Source organism: Manis pentadactyla, chromosome 18, assembly GCF_030020395.1.
Source record: "Manis pentadactyla isolate mManPen7 chromosome 18, mManPen7.hap1, whole genome shotgun sequence".
NCBI lineage: Eukaryota > Metazoa > Chordata > Mammalia > Pholidota > Manidae > Manis > Manis pentadactyla.
The window spans coordinates 8573362-8595574 of NC_080036.1; the positions used below are offsets into that span (position 1 = coordinate 8573362).

Genomic DNA, 22213 nt, shown 5'->3' on the forward strand with positions numbered 1-22213 from the left:
AGGGAGCAATTTATGCCTTTCTGCTTCCTTATCTGTAACATTCCTACGTACACAGCAAGCGAGCAGGCAAGGGGGAGGGAATTTAGGGAGCGAACCTTGGGACCCGGTGCTCGGCAGCACGGGGAAACCAAGGGAGTGTTCTTTTTTTGTTTGGGTTGAGGAGGGGGCGAGGCGGAGGGGAGCCACCTCGTAAATTACTGTCCTTGTAGTGATGTTTATGTTGAGGAGGGAGGGGTGTGAGACAGAGTGGAGCCACCCGCTAGGTTGCTGTCCTTGTAAATTTTCCCTATCAATCAGAGGACATACTCACTATGACTTAAATTGTATTAATTTTCTTAAGTTTTATGGCCACTGGTTCAGTGGTCCTAAATTCTGATGTTCTTCTCCCATTCCCCTGCCAGCAGCTGCTCCAGGTATTCTGCCCCGGATGTTAGTTGCATTCAGTAGGACGACAGGAGGAGGGTCTTGCGGACACGAGCCAGCCTCCCCTCACCTCTAGGGGCGCCCGTCGCGCCAGCTCAGTCTGCGCCGCTCTGCAGCCAGCCCGACCCTGGAACGCCGAGCCAGCCAGCAACCTTTCTGGGAACTCGGCTTTAAGTCCCACACCCGGGCACGAGAGTGCGTGCGCGCGTCGTGCGTGCGGCGGAAATCCCGCCTCTCGGTGCAGGCGGTTGGCGCTGGCCGCCAGGGCTGAGCTCCCAGGAGGAAGATGAGCGGGATTGAGGGAAGCTAGAGAGTCGGGAGGAAGGGGCGAGAGGCTCCCCTTCCCTATTGGCTGGGTCCGCGGAGCAGCCCCGCTGCGATTGGCGGGGCCGCCGGGGCGGCAGTCCAGGCAGCCCGCCTCTCGGGTCGCGAGAGACACCAGGATCACAAGCCCCGGAGAGGCGGTGGCGGCTCGGCTGCTGTGTACGCACGCCGCGCGGGGGCGGACGACGGGCCTCCGCGCGTCAGGTCCTTGCCCCGGGCGGCGGCTGGCTGGTGCTGGGCGGGCGGGCCGGGGGCTCGGGGAGCCGGGCGCGGCGGGCGTTGGCGCGGCCCCGGTCTGGGCCTTCATGCACCGCCAGTAGCGCGCGTTCCGCTGTCTTCCTTTTCCAAGTGATTATTTGGGATATTTCTGCAGTGGTGAATTTTGGTTAATCTGCTTCACGCACCACTCACTGGTCTGATCTGGGTAAAGTGGCATTTGCACGCGGGTGACATTTGTCGAAACGTGGGCTTTCCGTCGCCGTGTTTACCTTTTGCATTTAAGGGGAGGGGGGGTGACATTGTGATTTGGTCTCGGAGATCAAGCCCGCCCCGTCCAAGGTTTCGCCCACGCCGCTGCAGAGCCAGGCGAACCAGCCCATGGCCTCCTCCCGTGCTGGGAGTAGGTTTGCCCTCCTTGCCAAGTCTCTCCATTTTTCTCCTCTCCTTTTTTTGTTCTTTACACTCCTTTTTCTTCTTTTTCCCGCTTTAAACCTTGCTGGACGGTCTTTGTAAAATTCTGAAGCGCTTTAGGTCTTCAACATCTCTCTCTCATTTGCAGGTCTGCCAAGCTGGGAGGAGGCTAGAGGGAAGATGCCCTCTGATTCTTTCTGTTTGGCTGCCCAGGCTCGACTTGATTCCAAATGGTTGAAAACAGATATACAGGTGGGGTTTTGACATGCCTTTTTCTTTGTGTGTTCCTGCCTTCATGTTGAAATATCTGGTTAAAGCTTTCTTTTGTAAACGTAAGGGATTAAAGAAGCAGGTTTATTTCCTATAACTTAAATTGTACCTTTTATTTTATTAATTTTAAGGCTGTTCTTACAGATTGTGTGTAGATGCATTTTAATTGCATTTATTTGTAAATGCAAGAAACTTGAGATCTAGTTACAAAGATTTTTTCCTATTATTATTTCTTAAGAGTTCTGTAGCATTCTTAACCATACCTTTCTTGGTAGTCATAGTTTTTGAGGTGTTCAGTTAATTATGTGGGAAAGAAGTGCCATGCACTGATATGTCCTACAGAGGCTCACAGATTTTATGGGATCCTGTTTGTGTTTTTGGTAAGACCAGAGTATTGAACTATTTGTTTTGTATTGGTGACTGGTCTTATTTAGAGGATTGCTCAGATTTTCACATCAAAAATATGTTGTAAACAGGTTGGCCTTAGACTCTGTAATGTTTTGATTTAGTGAGGTAATTGCATGCTTGCCAGAAATTATCAAATAAAAGCAGTAATATTTTTGTAGACTTCTTTATCCCAAGTTAGTTTTCTATGCAAATGGTTTGGGAAAACTGCTTTTGTAACTTTTTATAGGTAAAAAGAAGTATGTGAAATATCTTGTAGTACATAAGTGTTTTTTTCTCTCCCCTGAGGTTAACCATTTTAAGTATTTCTCAAGTAATCTGTCTTTTTAAATACAGCTTTACACACTGCATGAGTGTTTGTCAAGAGTCACGTGTTCTGTAAGCGGTTGATCATAGATATTTGTAGTGAAGTATTTTTGCTCCTCCTTAGTTTTTTTTTTTTTTCCTCAGTGTTGAGTCCTGTTCGGTATGAGAACCGATTGTTTAGAACTGTATTGTGGATAATGGGATTGTTATTAATGGTGTGATGTTAGATAAGGAAAGCACAAAGAACTGGGTCAAGAATTGGCAGCGTAGTGACTCTTGGTTTGTGTTTCTTTAAACATTGCCTTTTATTTACTGTTTTCCTTTGTCTTTTGTTTTTAAGCAGGGTCGGGAGAGGTGAGAAATGAGTAATTTCTTATTTCTGAAATCTTGATATTCAGGCAGACTGGTTTAATAATTATTTTTGTGTTATTGTTTATCTTAAAAAACCTGAAGTAAAGAACTTTATCTAATGAAGTTTTTTCTTTTCTTAGTAATTATAATTGAGTAACTGCTGAATATGAGTTTTAGCATCTTAATCTAAAAACTAGTTTAATGCTGAGTTGAGTGCCTATGGTGAGTCAGGCAGATATATATGTATATATATAAAAGAAGAAAACACCTGTACCTTAGAGGGTTTACTTTTGATTTATTCAGGGTAGTATACAGGGCTTAGCCCTTCTTACACGTCTTGATTATTATCCAGAAGTCTTCCAAACTCTGCCCAGGAATAAGGGAAGGGACCTAGGTTTTGGATAGTGCATGAGAGGAAAAATGTGTTAGGAGTATTAAAGTATGTAATATCATGAAAGAAGTGATTTCTGGCCTTTGTTTTTATACCGTTTCTCCAGCATTACTTATTAAATGTGAGGAATATTTGTTGTTGTTTTATCCTAAGGAATCGCCTAGACTTAGTTTCACCCCTTGGTTTACTTCCTGCAGACACACATTATGGATGCAAGCCGTACACTGACAAGTGTTACCCTTGTTGGGGATGTCTCCTACATGGAGTGGGAAGCATCCCATTCCTTAGGTAGAGCTTTTGTATTGGGAACAGAATTGATACCTGGTTATTGAATAATACGTGGGATAGAAAAAATGTTTCTTAGTCATAGGATTTAGCAAATCTATTTCCTGTAGCTGTTTTTGTTTGAAATGTGCTTGAAGTTTTCAGTGACTTCAGAAAGGGAGAATTCTAGAAGACTGAAAACCTTTATTTAATATGTATTATAAAGACCACAGACCCTGAAGCTAGACTTTCGTGATCATAGACGTGCAGATGTGTCAGGTCTAGGACCTTGCAGTCGGCTGCCTTCATGGAATGCATATATAGCAGGCATATAGCTGGTTTCTACATATGTAATGCTCCTACTTTTTCAATACTGTTTCCTGATTGTTGTGTGGAGTCCCTTGAATTGCCATGTTTTCCTTCACATTCCTCCTTGATAAGGCAATAAAATACAGAGCAAAGAGGGTAAGCTGCATGATCATTACCATTTTGGTGTTTACAGTAAAAGTTCTGTCTGATGTGATGTAGTTTTCCTGTGCATCAAAAAGTTTAAGGAAAGGAATTATAAAAAATAGTACATGATACCTTACAAGCTTTTTATTCTTAAAACATATACATATTTGTTTGCTAATCTTGATGTAAGTTAACCAAGGGTGTGTCTTTGAGCTTGGATCCAAAGAATGGATTATCCTATTCTTTCTTGCATAACCTGAACTCAGATGAATCTCCTGCGTTTCTATTTTTGTGTTCTTTGAAGTGGAGCATGAAATTAGATATGTATGAAGCAATTTTTTTTAACTTTTATTTTGAAATAATAATAGACTCACAGAAAGTGGAGAGGTCACTGTACTCTTCACCCAGATTCCCTCAGTGGTTGTATCTTATATAACTATAGTGCAATATCAAAACCAGGAAATCAACATTGGTACAATGTGTGCTTAGTTTTATGCCATTTTATCACCTGTCTATTCACATAACCACCTGTGATCACAATTGAGATCCAGAACTGTTCCATCCTGCAAAGATCTCCCTCCTGCTGCCCTTAAAGTCATGCTCTCCTTCTTCCACCATTTCTGAGCCCTGGCAGCTATGAATCTTTTCTCCATCTCTGTAATTTTGTCATCTCAAGAATGTTGAATGATATGTGACCTTTTGAGATTGGCTTTGTTCACTCAGCATGATGCCCTCGAGTTCCATCAAAGTTGTTGAATATGTCAATAATTAAACTCAGTCTTATTTGTCTGTTCTTCTAATAGTCAATTTAAATGATAATGCATAAAGGTGACCTTTTAAAACAATTTATTAAATGTATGTATTAATACTTTATGCTTATCAGTAGATTAGAAATGCAAACATGAGTATGTTGGTAAATTCTGTTCTCAGGTTTTGTTGTTTGTAGGTTAGTTAGCATTGCTCACTTTTTTTTTTCATTATTTTGCTTATTTGTATCTTCTTTATATTTGGATCAGTCTTATCCAGGGTTTATATATTTTGTTAGTCCTTTTTAAAGAACCAGCTTGGTTCTTGGAAAAGACTAACAATAGTTATAAGAGAAAGAAAATGAGTTTACCATCTGACTTTGACAACAAGGCTTTATGGAGAAGAAAATTGAGTAATATTTAAGGCACCCAAGAAAAGAAAATGTCAGCTAAGAAGTCTATGTTCTAGTAAAACTGACTTTCCAGGTAAAAAGGACACAAGCTTATGAATGAGCAGGAAACTCAGGAAACGTTGTTCCAATGAGCCCTTCCTGAGGAATTGAGTAGAGAAAGCTCTTTAGACATTTGAATGACTGTAGACTGACATGGAGACTGGTGGTGGGCATTATACCTGTAGTATGTGTAGAACTTAGAGTAAATGAGTTTTAAAAGGGAGAGAGCATAACATGTAATAGCTGTATGCTTAGACAAGGTAGTGTATAGTATACCTTTTCTACAGTGTTTCATCTGTTAATCCTATGCATTGAAGTTTTTACTTTAGATACATTTTTCATCTCTATAGTTTTCCATTCAGGTCCTTTTTATATCCTCCATTTCACTCATCATCATGTTCATGTTTTCCTTTTCATTTGTGAGCGTATGGCGCATATAATAGAACTTAATCTTTTCTTCTAGTTCTTTCATCTCTATCATTTCTAGATTTATATCTGTTGACTGATTCTGTCATTTCTATTGATTGATTGCTCTGATTATGGGGCATGTTTGCATGCCTGGTAAATTTTTATTGAATGCTAGGCATTATAAATACATTACTCTGTGCTGGATTTTGTTTTATTTCTTTAAAGAGCATTGGTTTTATCTGGCATGAATGTAAATTATTTGGGATCAATCTGACCTTTTCAAAGCTCGATCATGAGGTTTGTTTAGGCTGATCTAGTGTAGGCTTCAGACTTGTGTTAATTTGTCTTCCCTATTAGGGCAGTGTCCTTCTTAGGACTCTGCCTAACGCATGATACGTTGGGAGGTCTTTCCATTCTGGTTGGTGGAAATACAAGTTTTTCCCAGACTGTGAATCATGGACATTCTGCCTGTTCTTCCCTAATGTTGCTTTCTCCAGACTTGGTGGTTTTCTCAGCTAATGCCCAAATCACTACTCAGCCAAAGACTCAAGGGGTTGCCTCTACCCATTTCCAAACATCACTGTCTCTTTGCAGCCTGCTAATCTTCTGTATTCTTATCGTTTTGACTGCTTACAGCTGGTGTGTCTACTCAACTTAGCAGGACTTCTTGGCTCTGTTTGGGTTCCCCTTGGCTATGCTGCAGCCTGGAAGCTCTTTATAGGCAGTAAGGTTGGGCACTTGTAGGCCTTCTTTCATTTGTTGCCCTTCTGAAGGGTCATAGTTCTGGGTTATCTGTTGGCTGGTGTTTGAAAACAGCTGTTTTCAAGTTGATTACAGCAGAGGTAATTCCTAAAGAAGTTAGTCCTTTATGGGGAAAGTACAGGCCTTCCCAATCTGCTTTTAATCATATTCATTGAGTTCTTAATTTCACATACTGTATTTTTCAGTTCTAGAATTTCCATATTTCTGTAGAAATAAATTTTATTGAGATATAATAATATTTAGTAAAATGCATCTATTTAAAATGTTTAATTTGAAGTGTTTTGGCAACGTAACTGCCATGGTAGGTACTTCTTAAAACATAGTTTCTAGTTCTGTGTTGAAATTTTCAGTCTGATCTTTTATTGCTTGTACATATCAAGTCTGTGCAGCCTCTTAGTTTCCTGCCTGCCTCTTTGCTCCCTTCTGAGTTGACACCCCAGCATGCCTGTGGGCTGCTTTCCATTCCCAGTCCTGGATGTAGTGTCACACACGGGGCTGGATTATAGTTTGCTACTGCCTACTATAGAGCTGTTGTCATAGCCTAAGCGTAGGGGTGAGAGCAGGAGCTAGCTCATGAGGGAGGCATCACCAGTTATCAAGGAGAGATGAGGAAATGGGTATTTTAGTTCTCTCTTTTCTTCCTTCTCTTCTTCAACTGCCCTGTGGTTTCTTCTTGCAAGTGTTGTAGAGTGATGTTTAGTGAATGTGCCTGCTGAACAACCTACTGTGTCTGCTGCTTACTGTGGGGACCAGTATAGCAACACTGGAGTCAGTAAACTTTTTGTGTAAAGGGCCAGATAATATTCTGTGGGCCATATGTTCTCTGTAACAACTATACATCCCTGCCATTGTCATGCAGAAGCAGCCACAGCCAATACATAAATCAGGGAGGATGGCTGGGTTCTGTCGTGCCAGAGGTTTTCAGCTCTGTGCAAGTGCACTCTGGATTTGGTGAGACTGAATAACAACAGTGGAATGTTAGGTGTAAAAGGTCTTCTGCCAAGTTTTATTCATTGTGGCCGTTCAAGTGCTAGAATCCTGTCCATATCCGGCAATTCTGCAGTGTCTCCGCCAGCCGCAGAGAGCACTGGGCAGAGCTCCTTATACAGCAACACAGCTTATGAAGACTTACTGCCAATGCGTGTATAAGCATGTGCCTATTCAGTAGGCCCGTTACATCTTTGCATCTGTGTAGTGGGCAAGTACATTAGGGTCAGGTGTACAGAGAGATGCTATAGGCCTCTTTTGGTTGTTCGCTGGTCCTCACAATGTGCAAGAAAAGCACCCAGTAGCTGTGTCCACATAAGTCATGGCTTATCAATACTGTTTTGATATGGGCAGAGGTCAAGTATAGGCTATCTGCCATTGAGGAGGGGTGTCAGCTCCTTAGCTATTGTCCCATGTTGCTGTGGGACTCAGTGTCTAAGTCCCTTTTAGAGCATGCAGTGCACTCCTGCCAGGCTCTGCTGAATTCAGAGGTTAAGGTAGGCCCCACCCATGGGCTATAGCCCACATTGTCTTCTGCCCCGCATACAACAAACATTGATTTAACCATCGGACCACATCAGAGGCAGGCTTTCCTTCTAGCCAGTGTACCAGGGCCAATATGTTTGCTTCATTTTCTGGGGATGCCAGTGGCAAATGACCTATCACATGATATACTGTAACTGTTTTAGTATGACTAGAGGCCCATAATTCTTGGCCACAACTCTTGCCACCAAAGGGGGTTGGTGACCAACCAACCAGTTGGCGCGATACCATGTCAGTAGCCACAGAGTCAAACCCTGATGATGGGCTCTGTTGCCAGCAAGGTGTGGTACACGGCAGCCAATTATTTCTCTATTAAGGTGTACTGGACCTCTGCTCCTTTCCAGAATTGTGACCAGAATCCAATAGGTTAGTAAAGTTCTCTCAAGCTGCTGCTGGAGACCCCAGCCATAACACCATCTTTGGTCACATGGACATCAGCTCGCAGGGCCTTGATGGGTCTATAACACTCAAGGCGTGCATGGCCTTGACTGCCTGTTTCACAGTGGTATATAAGCAAATGCACATGTCTCATTCCAGTCCCACCTGATACCCTTTTGTACCAATGGTCTAAGGGCTTCAGAACTTGTGCCAAATGCGGGATGAACACTTTCCAGTAGCCTAAAAGATCCCAAACCTCTTGCAGTAGTGTTAAAGTTGTCTGAAAGAGAATCATGACATCATACACAGTATTAGATGCCCTATTCCTAATAGGATTTGGGCTTGTTTCACTCTGATAGCCTTACCCTTGAATCCATCTGTAACAGTGAGGGTTCTGGGAAGCCATTCAGGGTTGCCGTAAATCAGTGAGCATTTGTCTCATGTCACTAGAGCCAAGACACGTTGTACATTTACTGGGGATATTATAACATGTGGCCTCCAGTCCCCACCTGATCCCACAGGGCGTGTACCCCTTACCTCCCCTCAGTCAAACTGTATTGCCCAGTCATCTTCCTGTGAGGGTCCAGGCGAGGTTGGCTCACTCTCCAGCTGGAGTCTTGCAGGCCATATGGGCCAGACTTGTGATTTTGTATCTGGCTTCTGTTTCTTGGTCCTCAGCAGCCAGAACTTGCTCTGGCTTCAGTTGTTGACACAGCTCTAGTAAGATTCTATTTGACTTCCAGTTTTTCTGTCTGCTCCTGCCTTTATTAAATCAACACACATCTGGGTCCTCATGACCCTCATGGGGCCCTCTAAGCCCTTCCTTTCAGTAGTGAGATGCACTCCCTTCTGTACCTGCATTGCTTCAGCCTCCCCCAAACCTGGCACATTATGAGTCTACTGCATATATGGGCTGTCCCAAATGAGAGGCAAAAATAGTCACTATGGGTGCAAAGAGGGATGGGGGAGCTGTTTGTAGCACTGTATCCCTCATCCCTGCCATAAACAGCTCCTTGTCCGAGCCATAATTTACTGGCTTATAAATAGCAGTTTTCATTCCCAGTTCCTGTAACACCTTTTGGAGCTCAGCATACGTCTGCCATCTAGTGGGGAAAGATGGTAAGTCACCCTGATTGGGCCATGCAGTGCGAAGAACAATGCAGAGCCATCTGAGAGGTGAGTGAATCCCTGGGGTCTGGTGTGTATTCTGCAGTCACTGCTACAAGGCAGAATGAGTTGTCAGGGAAGCTATTTTCCCATTTTTAATTCAGACAAGAGGGTACTCTCCACCTCTACATACCAAAGGTTCAGAAGCCAGGCTGATAGGGACTCCCAAGGGTTTCTCCCAAAACTGGAAGCCCAAATCCATCATCTCTGCCTGTGTATAGGGGCAGAATATGGAGTGCTCCCTGACCTGGGGAGGGGGCTGCCCCTCTATTGGAGAATCCCGTTTGCTGCATCTTTATTTTCTTAACTACAACCTGGTGGGATTTCAATAGAGGAGGCGTTGGTGCCTTTGGCACCAGCCCTGCCTCCTTGCCCTCCCCTGGCTCCTCCACCATTTACGGGGCTGATGGCAGCTCTCTTGCTGCTCCAGAGGTATCTCCTCTGCTACATCCTTTACCTTCTCCACAGTGCCTCGCAGTGACGCTGTCTCAGATTTCAACAACTCTCTTACCATCTAAATACTTCACGGCTGGTGTTCTCATGCTGCTGCTTGTTGTCTCATACTGTTGTAGGAGTACATCCTTCTCCTTTATGGCCTTGCCACTTTCACAGCACCTTAGAGTGACGCCATCTCATTCTGTAAAGAATCTTTTACCTCCTCCACAGCCCCTTGCAGCTTGTGTTCTTGTGCTGCCATTTATGTACTTCTTCCAGGAGTACGTTCTTCTCTTCTGTAGCCTTTTTAAACACCGTGAGAGACAGCTAATCCTCATTGGCTCCCACCACCACGTGGGCACTCTGTTTCTCCAAGGATCCCCTATTTTGTAGAGGGCCTCTGCCACTGCTTGAGGTGTCACCTCCCCCTTCCCCTAGTCCAGGGGAGGGGCCCACTTCTGTGGGAGGATCTCAACTTTGGACCACCTGTCCATTAGAGGATACCTGAGTATCTTCGCATCCATAGTGGCAGCCTGCGAAAGTACTCCTCCCATAAGGGCAGCTTATTCGTATTTGGTCTGCAGTGTAATCTGCTGACTATACCAAATGTTGCGCTGGAGGTTTTCAGCTCCCGGAAGTTCATTCTGGGTTTGCTGAAACTGAATGAGAACAATGGAATGTTGTGGGTAAAAGGTCTTATACTAAGCTTTATTCGTGGTGGCAGGTCAAGTGTTAGAATCCCATCTGCATCCAGCAAGATTGCAATCCATCTCTGCCAGCCACATAGAGCACTGGGCAGAGCTCTATACAGCAACACAGCTTTTAAAGGCTCCTTGCCAACACATGTGTTAGCATGTACCTACACACTAGGCCAATTACATCATTGCATGTGTGTAGTGGGTAAGTAGATTAGGATGAGGATCCTGGCCATAGGAACTTCCATTTTCCTTACAGTTCAAATAAAACTTTATGGATACAGAAGTTTCAGTATTACAATTTTCAGATGTTGTGAAATATTTTCCTTTTCTTGAATTTATTTTTCAATCTTTGAAAAATGTACAAACCATTGTTAGCTTGTGGGCTGCATAAAATCAGGTGGTGGGCCAGATTGGGCTCGTGGGTTGGGCCTTAGTTTGCTGAGCCTTATAATAATGCTGTGTCATGTTCTTCATGTGCTTCCTTGTCCTGCCTACCCCTTCCTCTTTCCCTCACTGACCTGGCCTGGCATCTGCTAAATAGAGTCAGCACTTTCATGTATTGCTAGGCTGTCCTTTTTAGGAGAAATTCTGTGTTTATATTTCTGTTTCATGGTTGCACTTGATCTACTTCTGTTTTTTAATTTTTCAATCACATGGTCTTTTTTTTTGAAGGTTTCACATGACCAACATTGTGGTTACAACATTCACCCATATTATCAAGTCCCTCCCCCCCAACACCCCTTGCGGTGACTGTCCATCAGCATAAGATGCTATAGAGTCACTACTTCTCTGTGCTATACTGCCTTCCCCCTGACCCCCCTACAGTATGAGTGCTAGTCATAATGCCCCTTAATCCTCTTCTCCCAGTCTCTCCACCCATCCACCCCTCCTGCATCCCTTTGGTAACCGCTAGTCCCTTTTTGGAGTCTGTTGCTGTTTTATTCCTTCTGTTTTGCTTTGTTGTTATACTCCACAAATGAGTGAAATCATTTGGTACTTATCTTTCTCTGCCATGCTCATTTCACTGAGCATAATACCCTCTAGCACCATCCATGTTGATGCAAATGGTAGGATTTGTTTTCTTCTTATGGCTGAGTAATATTCCATTGTGTATATATACCACATCTTCTTTATCCATTCATCTACTGATGGGACACTTAAGTTGCTTCTATGTCTTGGATAGTGGTGCAATGAACAGGGGTGCATATGTCTTTTTGAATCTGGGATCTTGTTTTCTTTAGGTAATTCCTAGGAATAGAATTCCTGAATCAAATGGTATTTCAGTTTTTAATTTTTTGAGGAACCTCCATATTGCTTTCCACAATGGCTGAATTAATTTACATTCCCACTAACAGTGTAGGAGGGTTCCCCTTTCTCTGCATCCTCGCCAGCATTTGTTCCTTGTTTTTTCAGTGTTTGACATCCTAACTAGTGTGAGGTGATATCTCATTGTGGTTTTAATTTGCATTTCCCTGATGATTAGCGATACAGAGCATCTTTTCATGTGCCTATTGTCCATCTGAATTTCTTCTTTGGAGAAGTATCTGTTCAGCGGTGAAGCATCTGGTCCATTGGTTCTGTTCTTAGGTAGTTTTTTGACTATCAGTTCAACTTCATTGCTTGTAATTGGTCTGTTCAGATTTTCTGTTTCTTCCTGGGTCAGTCTTGGAAGGTTGTATTTTTCTTGAAAGTTGTCCATTTCTTCTAGGTTATTCTGTTTGTTAGCATATAGTTTTTCATAGTATTCTCTAATAATTCTTTGTATTTCTGTGGTGTCTGTAGTGGTTTTTCTTTTCTCTGATTCTGTTTATGTGTGTAGAATCTTTTTGTCTTGAAAAGTCTGGCTAGGGGTTTATCTATTTTGTTAATTTTCTCAAAGGACCAACTGCCTGCTTTCATTAATTCTTTCTATTGTTTTATTCTTCTGCATTTTATTTATTTCTGCTCTGAATTTTATTATGTCCCTCCTTCTACTGACTTTGGGCCTCAATTTTTGTTAATTGTGAGTTTAGACTGTTCATTTGGGATTGTTCTTCTTTCTTGAGATAAGCCTGTATTGCTATATACTTTCCCCTTAGAACTGTCTTCGCTACATCCCACAGGTTTTGGAGTGTTGAGTTGTTGTTTTCATTTTTCTCCATATAGTGCTTGATCTCTGTTTTTATTTGGTCATTGATCCATTTATTATTTAGGAGCATGTTGTTAAGCCTCCATGTGTGTTGGCTTTTTTGTTTTCTTTGTATAATTTATTTCTAGTTTCATACCTTTGTGGTCTGAGAAGCTGGTTGGCACAATATCAATTTTTAAAAATTTATTAAGGCTCTCTTTGTAACCTAGTATGTGACCTATTCTGGAAAATGTTCCATGTACACTTGAGAAGAATGTATATTCTACTGTTTTTGGGTGGAGTGTTCTGTAGATGTCTGTTAGATCCATCTGTTCTAATGTGTTGTTCAGTGCCTTTGTTTCCTTACTTATTTTCTGTCTGGTTGCTCTGTCCTTTGGAGTTAGTGGGGTGTTTGTTTCCTAAAATGATTGCATTTTATTCTATTTCCCCCTTTAATTCTTAGTATTTGTTTCACATATGTAGGTGCTCCTGTGTTGGGTGCACAGATATTTGTAATGGTTATATCCTCTTGTTGGACTGACATTTTATCATTATGTAATGTCCTTCTTTGTCTCTCGTTACCTTCTTTGTTTTGAAGTCTATTTTGTCTGATACAAGTACTGCAACTCCTGCTTTTTTCATCCAATTATTTGCATGAAATATCTTTTTCTATCCCTTCACTTTCAGTCTGTGTATGTCTTTGGGTTTAAAGTGAGTCTCTTGTAGGCAGCATATAGATGGGTGTTTTTTTAATTTATCCTTTCTGTAACTTTGTGTCTTTTGGTTGGTGCACTCAGTCCATTTACATTTATGGTGATTAGCGATAGATGTGTACTTATCGCCATTGCATGCTTTAGATTTGTGGTTACCAAAGGTTCAAGGGCAGCTTCTTTAGTATCTAACAGTCTAACTTAACTTGCTTAGTATGCTATTTCAAACACAATCTTAAGGTCCTTTATTTTTTTTCTCCCTTCTTTTTCTTCCTCCTCTGCTCTTTATATATTAGGTGTCATATTTTGTACTCTTTTTATATCCCTTGACTGATTTTGTTGGTTGTTGATTTCCTTTTGCATTTACTTGGTTATTAATTGGTCTCCTTCCTTTATTGTGGTATAATTTTCTCTTGTGACAGGGATTTAGCTTTTGGAGCACTTCCATCTACAACAGTCCCTTTAAAATACACTGTAGAGACAGTATGTGGGAGGTGACTTCCCTCAACTTTTGCTTACCTGGAAATTGTTTAATCCCTGCTTCAAATTTAAATGATAATCTTACCGGGTAGAGTATGTTTGGTTGGAGGCCCTTCTCTTTCATTGCATTAACTATATCATGCCACTCCCTTCTGACTGTAAGGTTTCTGCTGAGAAGTCTGACAATAGCCTGGTGGGTTTTGCTTTGTATGTGATCTTTTCTCTCTCTCTGGCTGCTTTTAATACTCTGTTGATATTTGCCATTTTTCATTATTATATGTTTTGGTGTTGTCTTCCTAGGGAGATCTGTGCACTTCCATGACCTGAGAGACTGTTTCTTTCTGCAGATTGGGGATGTTTTTCAGCAAATATTTCCTCAAAAAAGACTTTCTCTTCCTTTCTCTCTCTTCTTCTTTTGGTACCCCTGTAATGTGACTATTGTTCTATTTGGATTGATTGCACACTTCTCTTACTATTCTTTCATTCCTAGAGATCCTTTTTTCTCTCTCTGCCTCGCTTCTTTGTTTTCCTGTTCTCTGATTTTATTTCCTTTACCATCTCCTCTACCTCTTCTAATCTGCTTTTAAATCCCTCCATTTTTTTTGTTTCATTTCAGATACTGTATTTTTCAAATTTTCTGTCTCTTTCTTGAAGTCTTCCCTGAGATCTTGAATATTTTTCAGTAGCTCCTTGAGCATGTTTATGATTTTTATCTTGAAGTCTTTATCAAGAAGATTGGTGATTTCAGTTTCACTTAGCCCTCTTTCTGGTGTTTGAGGGTTTATGGTTAGTACAAAATTTTTTTTCCATTTCATATTTCTAATGATTAGTATGGAATAACAACTTTGTGTAGGTGGTGCCCAGAAGCTCTACTCCCTGGAGCTGCCCAGCCCCTGGAGCGATTGTGGGGGTTGCAGACATGTGCCACCTGTGCCTGCCGGGAGGAAACAGCTCTTTCCTGATTCCTGTAGTGCCTGCCTCCACTGCCAGGTCCAGTTGGCCCAGTGTGCGGGGAGGAGCCTCTGCGTTATGACCCTGTAGCTGCTGTAAGCAGGGCTGCCCTCCAGCTGGCCTGGCATGATGGTGGGTGCAGCAGGTTTGCAAACTGGTGCTGGCCAGGAGGAAGGAGCAGCAGGCTGCATATTGCAGTGGGGTCCTCGGAGCTGCATTGCCAGCAGGGGATGGAGTTTCTGAAGATCCTGAAAGTTCCCAACCTGCTGGGCTGAGTGTGCAGACATGATTTTTTCCACCTGTCCTTTCTCTGGAGGAGCAAGCTCTCTGTAATCCTTGCCTGTTTAGCACCCCTGTTGCTGTTGGGATGTCTTTCAAAGTGCCCACCTTTTGTCCTGGAGTGGTCGGATGTGGGTACCTGTTCTCTACAAGCTGCTGGAATCTTAGTCTCTCTGTGTATTCTGCCTGTCTTTGCTTTCTAACACCTCTAAATGTCCAGAGCACCATGTAGTGTGGGTTCATACTCCCGGAGCGGGTGTTCAGCAGTCCTGGCTTCTACTCCCTCCCCGCTCTGTTTCTCTTCCTCCTGCCTGTGGGCTGGGGTGGGAGGAGGGCTTGGGTCCCACCGGATTGGGGCTATGTTACTTTACCCTTTTCTGTGAGGTCTTCTGTTTTCTCCCAGATGTAGGCAGTCTGTAGCAGTCTTCAGGTCACTCTTTCAGGATTAGTTGCATTTTGCTGTATTTTCGTGTCATGTGGTTTTGGGAGGAGGTTTTTGCCTCACTTCTCATGCTATCATCTTTTTTGGATCCTCATGTGGTCTTTTTTTACTTACCATTATTTTTGTTAGAGTTCCCTTTGTATATAAGAAATTGTGAGCATTTGAGGCTCTGGGTGATGATAGCCTCCTCCAGAGATGATCTACAAAACTAGCAGCTCTAGCAGTCTCAGGGCACTGAAGAGCAGGTGGGAATGTAGGTGGTTCAAAACTGGGCTCCTTCCCTGGGGAGGCTGTTCTGCTTCTACCTTACCTCTACTTCTGATGCATGTCACTCTTCGAGGTTCCATGGCACGCTTATGAGGCCTCTCTCCTGGGAGGACCCTGGCTGGCTCCAGCCTTGCTTTGCTCAATTCTTGGTATCAGTCCTCTGGCAGAATTGGCAGGTGCCTCTCAGGGAAGCAGCCTTAGGCTCTCTAGGCTTCCCTCCTTTCTTGGGTGTCAGGCTTACTCTTTTGCACTGCCATGGTTTCCTCAGATGTCTTTTTATGTTTCTGATTGTCTCAATTGTTCTAGAAATCTGTTCTTAAAATCTATGGAACTTTTATGTTGTCCTGTGTTCAAAAGGTGCTTAGGAAGTATTTCTCCGCAAGGCTAAGAAAAAAACCAGATAGATTTGCTCTAGCCATCTGCAAACATTTGAACACACTACATTTCAGGCATATTTTAAAGGTAGGAAAAAGAAACACTTTCTAACTTACAAGTTAATCAAAATGCCATTAATTAATTTGGCATATTTTAATTTGGATTATGTTGTTCAAGTATGCAGTTCTGAAGTAGTCACTTTAATAGGCACCTTAAGGGTCAGCTTGCCTAGTCCTCTCATTTTCAGGTGCTGGTCACATCGTGTGGGGGACTCAGTGGCTCTTCCAGGTCTTTCCACTCCTCATCTGGGTGCATGATTTGGTGTTACGAGAAAAGAACAAGCTTGGGGATCAGGCCTCTTTCCAAATCCTACCTCTGACAGTCTTGGGGTTATGTGATTTTGGTCAAGTAATTGAACCACTGAATTTCAATTTACTGTCCCTTAAAACTGGGTCTATTACTACTGTGTTGCTGGCTTCTTATCAGGATGGAAATGCCTTTACCTCTCAGGTTATTTTAGAGGTATGAGGTAAGAATGTGAGAGCAACTTGGAAAAGGGTCCTAAGACCAAATAGTACTAATTAGAAACATCTGTATTGTGTATTCAAATCTTAAATTTAAAATCTATATTATCACTCTGGGAGTTTTTATATGTTAGCTATTGATGAAGAACAGCCAGTTATAGTTGCACATACACTTGTATATTGACAAATTGGAGTGACTTTTATTTCCTGTAGAGGCTGTTCTTACAATGCTGTGACTGTTTTCCAGTTTTCCTCATTTCCTTCTCCTTGGGATCTTGTGCTTCCCTCTCAGTGATCTGGAATTCTCTCACAGGGGCTTACCTTCCCTTCCACAGTGCAGCTCTTGCAAGCCCTCCCCCAGGGATGCATCCTTTGTTGCCTTAGTAATGTTCCTCCTTCCTTGAATCCTGTAAGGTGCCCCCACTGTTGTACTTTGAATGGTGGTTATTTCTGTCATTGGGTGCCCCGTTCCTAGGAGACTCCTGTGGCATGTTTCCTTCCAGGGGCCCATTCCCCACCTTCCACACAGATTCTGCCCAGCCTTCACCCTGTGGACACTGCCCAAGTGATGAAAGGGTGAGTGGTGGTGGTAATTCTTGTTTCCACATAATCTGGACTTCTTCCTTGGCTTATTCTTTAAATGTTATATCTTTTGGCTTTTTCCCCCCTTTCTTGTAGCTAAACAGCAGTGTTTCTCAATCTGGGCTCCATCCAAAAGCACTGATGCCTTAACCTCAGCCACTCTGGGGTCTTCTCATTGTGCATCAGGGCTGAGGACCTTGGTCTGCCTTCTCTCCTTGAGTATTGGCATCTCCTCCAGGCCATGGTCTACAGTCCATTTGCTGATGACTCTGACTTAAATCTCTTGGCCTGAACACTGTTAAGATCTGGATTTGTATTTACAGAGTTGTATGTGTATGTGTTGTGCATGTTTGTATCTGAGAGTGCATACATGTATATATGGCGTGTGCGTGGGGAGAGGATATCCATATTTATGTTCAGTAGTTAGCACAAATCTCAGTGGTTAAAATGGAGCTAATTCTCTCTCATTCTGATTCTGCTCCCTGCTTTTTCATTTTTCACATCTGATCTGTACCGTTTGATCTGAAATGTCTTGGTTTTTTTTAATGACTGAGTAATATTCTTTGTGCATATATACCACATCTTTATCCATTCATCTATGGATGGATACTTAGGTTGCTTCCATAGCTTGGCTATTATAAATAATGGTGAGATAAACATAGGAGTGCATTTATCTTTTCGAAGTAATCTTTCTTCAGGTAAATACTCAGAATTTACTGGATCATATGATGTTTCTATTTTTAATTTTTTGAGAAACCTCCATACTATTTTCAATAGTGATGATAATTTTCCTTTTAATTAACTAGAAATCAGCTGATATGAAGCCTTCATTATATATGTGGAATTCCTTTACCATTGCCATAGAAGGAAGAAAAGCCTAGTCACAAGTGTTGTGTCCTGTCCTGTTCATAGGTCCTGTCCACACTGGGAGGGAATCACCTAGGGGGTGTGTGCATTGTGGGGTGAGGAACTCAAGGGCCCTCTTAGAGTTGTTCCAACTACACGTGCTTTGGATGAGAGTGATACGCTGAAACATTACTTGTACAGGTTAGATAAGAGAGAACTGTAAAGGACTGGGGAAAATGTCTTGAGAGTCTAGAAGAATCCTGTTCTGAGATTGCTTACAAGGTGCCTTTTGAGTGTTGCTCCATTTAAAGAAACTGAGACTGCAAATGCTGAGTAGATGCTTCATGAGTGTGATATGCTGGAAAGATGACAAGAATGAGTTAGTGGACTGGTGAACCAAGAACAGCCATGGCTGCCACTGAAGGATGGGCAGTCAGCTGTGTCTACTATAGTGTGAAGGATCTTGTGTGTCTGGTAAGAAAGTATCTGTTGCACCTGCAGTTTTCAGAATGGATGCCTTCTCTGGGTGGCCTCCATGACCCTGACATGTGCTGGCTGCTTGCTTTGAGAAGTCTTTTCTGACTCTCAAATACTCATAAGTGAGAGAATTTTTGTTTTTTGTTTTTTCTTTGAATATCTCTATGGACTTGTGTTTTTGTTTACTTTTACAGTCCACTACAGTTTTGTATTTTGATGCTCAAAATTGTTGTTAATTTGGCCAGTAGAGTCCCCATCAGGCTTTGAGCAACTTTTTGGTGTAAACATAAAGATATTCCTGGCCCATCTTGTCTGCCCTGCCCTTAAATAGCCTTCTTTCCAAGAGCCCAGGCTTCATTTAGTGGGGAGTGGTACTTAGAAAACCAACATGTGGGATCTGGTCCAGAGTGCCATTGACTCTAGTTCCTTTTCAATGGCAGCAGACAGATATTTTCAAATATAAATTCATATTAAGATTTCCAATTCAAATACTTAAAAAAATTTCTTGGTTTGATCTCTTGTACACTTAAGACCTTAGTTTCTAATAACCCTAACATACTTTATTATAAATATATGCTCTGTTACATTAGCATTGCCGTATTGTACAATATACATGAAATGGTTTAAAAATTTTGATGTTAATATTAGGATTGTCAAGACCAATGATTAAGGTTTAAAATTTTTTTTACCTTAGAGTAGATCCTACTAAAGAGGCATAGTTCAAAAGGCCCTTGAAATACTTTTCTTTTTGATAAATATTTGATAAGAGAAATACTTTTCTTTACTGCCTTCTAAGCATGTTTCCCTTTCCATCTCCCCACAAGTAATCATTGATATTCGTTTCTGGTTTATTTTTCCAGAACACATGCATGCATGTGTCTTTATTCTTGCATCTTACAAAAATGTTAAACATAGTATACATGTTGTTATGCACCATGCCTTTCTCACTTAACTTTATTTCTTGAGATGAGTTTCATTAAATGTTGAATGAATGAATAAAAGATGAGATTTTTCCCTGTCATTCTTTAAGAATTGCACTGTGAGTATGATCACTCTGTAAGTTTTGTCTTCTTTATCACATTGCCAGCTTGCTTTCACACGAGATGGGCTCTGTGGTCTGTGGAATGAAATGGTTAAAGATGGAGAAATTGTATATACTGGGACAGAATTAACACAGAATGGAGAGCTTCCTCCTAGAAAAGGTAAGGACCTTTAACTAGTATTTTTCATTTTGTAAAGGTCTTTATAAATTGCATTTAATAGAAAATTTGGAATGTGCTATAGGCGTAGTAGTATATGAACATAACTCCTTAAAGTTTTGTTTTCACTTTGGTGATTATTGTCTAAATGATAGTTATTATTACAAGCTGCTTGGATTTCACTTTTCTATGTGAATCCGAAGTTCTTTTCATTACAAAACCACCTTACTGTGGTATCCATACTCTGATGTCTTAATTGCAGCTTATAGGAACTCCAGTTTTAACATTTCTTCATTTAGAAGTTTTGAAATATGTCTTGCTTTGGCTAGCTATAAATAGTGATTATTATAAAATTGAGAGGGAGTAATTATTCTTGCAGTTTTTCCTGTCTGATTCTCCTGTGTGAGGGTATAGAACACTTTTTGGGATCCTTTGGCCTATGGACTGGACATGGCCTTTTATTTTATTGTATCTTGTCATCTGTGCAGGGAAATACCAGTGAACACTTTTCATTATTTAGGCCTGTAGTTAAGAAAACTCAGTGAAGCTATCATTCAGACTTTGATAGACACACAGACTGGCTGTGAATCAGAATCACTGTTGAGGCATTAGGAAGAAATGGATTCCTGTACCTACCCCAAACCTGTAGAACCTGAAAAGCCCCACTTCAGACCCACTGCTGAAATTGGTTAGGCCCACTATTTTAAAGCCTATTAAAGATGGATAAAAATACTTTAGAAAATAGTTCTTTTTCTCTTTGTAGAGTAAATTGTGCTAGTGTCCACTTGAGAATATATTAGAAAAATGGCATGTCTTTTCAGTTACAATGTCTAGCAGAGTTATCTCTTTTTCTTTTTGGCATTATATTGGAAAATTTCCACACACCCAGAACAACTGAAAGAAAGTGAGCAGCTGTACACCAGTCCTGGGATCCCACCACTGGCGTTTCTCTCTGCCTGGTTGTCTCAGAGCTCCCTGGCTGTCCGTCCTTTTGTCCATCTATGTCTTACCCAGTTCCTTTAGACGCGTCATGCAGATCATTAATTTGATCAAGTTCAGTTTGGTTTCTTGTCTTGAAGGTAACAGTTTTGCATAATGAAATGCATATATTTTCAGTTTCACAAATTTTGACAAATGTAATCTAACCTAAACCTCTCAGCATTACTCTCACTCAGAACGTTCCCTCTTGCCCCTTCCCAGCGCATCCTTGCCCCAGTGCCCAGACACAGCCACAGGTCTGATTTCTCTCTCCGGTGATTACTTTGCCTCTTCTAGAACTTCATGTAAACGGGATCACATAGTTACACGTGCTCCTTTGTGTCTGGCTTCTTTCACTCCATCATATTTTTGTAGTCTTAGAAGTTGGTCTTGAATATTTAAAAAAGTTTTATACCTCTACTTCCCAGCCCTCCAGTATTTGTTAATGAATTAAAACAATGTTTGCCAAAAATGTTTTTCATGAAACACTATTTCTAGAAGATGCTCTGAGAAAAACTAATTACATGGAAAAATTCCAAATACATTTTTTATTTGTTACATTTGATGGATTTTTTTTGCTCTTGTTCTTTTGAAAATCATATGGTTAGAAAGGAACACATAATTGCTCTTTATGTAGGTCTCAGCTGAGTAGTTTTTTTGGGGGTCATTTTTTGGCATTCAGTACAAGTTTCGTTTTTTTGGTGTGTTGTGTGCTTTTTATTGTTAGAAAATACTTTTTCACATGTTTATGTATATCAATTCCATTTTTAAGATTATGTATATTATATGTTGATTATATTGTAGCTAATTGTGAGGAAAATACAGATAAGAAGTTCCTTAAATGCCAGTTCTCTTTGCTGTATTTTCCCCAGGGATCAATTACTCTCTTCCACACACAACCACTACGGGATGGGTTCTTGACTGTTGTCAAGCTTGATTCCTCTGTGGTTTATTTCAGAGGAATAGTGGCTTCTAATAATTTGCATTTCCCCTGGGATAAACTTTCCTTACTTTCTACTGCAGTTACATTTAGAATTTGCTAGCCATCTTGATAAGGAAAAAGAGCTACCTCTCAGGTAGTAAGCTTTTGTATTTCCTTTGAGGTCCTGTTGAGCAAGACAGACTTGGGTATAGTCCATACTTTTTCAAGTGAATGTTTCTGAACACCCTGTTTAGGTTGTTTGCGGTTATTATTTTGAGGGAAATAGAAGAGGGAATAGGATGTAAAGACGGGGAAAGTAGAAGACTACTCAAAGATCTGCTAAGCTTATTTTTTATTTTTTGTCTAGGGCTGGCCTTGTTTGAATAATTTAAGTACAAGAGCTGTTTCATGTATTGGAAACCTTTTTAGTATGTGCAGATAGTTGACATAATACCAGCCAGTACTTTGCTTATTCGCTGTATCTTTTTTTGAAAGTATTTTCTCATTTCCTTTAATCCTCTTTCTTCAAGAAATGGAGGCCACAGTATGCACAAATAATAGGGTTGGGGCAGGGCTGGGCAGAGCTGGCACTGGAAGCCAGGCCTTTTGAAAAAGGTTCATTCCTGTTTCCATTACACTACAAATATAATTCATTAACATCAGGACTGACTTTTTGTAGTT

At 41.4% G+C, this 22213-nt stretch overlaps 1 protein-coding gene across 5 annotated transcripts in view; it reads left to right on the forward strand.

The window, feature by feature from the left end:
• The first annotated feature begins 703 nt into the window (after window positions 1-703).
• HERC2 (HECT and RLD domain containing E3 ubiquitin protein ligase 2) overlaps window positions 704-22213 on the forward strand; it is a 278650-nt gene continuing 257140 nt past the window's right edge. For 4 of the 5 annotated variants that reach the window (XM_036876980.2, XM_036876984.2, XM_036876983.2 and 1 more), the window contains exons 1-3: window positions 704-951; window positions 1526-1629; window positions 19521-19635. In XM_036876980.2, coding sequence (XP_036732875.2) covers window positions 1558-1629; window positions 19521-19635 — 187 coding nt within the window. In that variant the 5' untranslated portion in view covers window positions 704-951; window positions 1526-1557. The remainder of the gene's footprint in view (window positions 952-1525; window positions 1630-19520; window positions 19636-22213) is intronic. The other variant, XM_036876987.2, reaches the window with a different exon arrangement.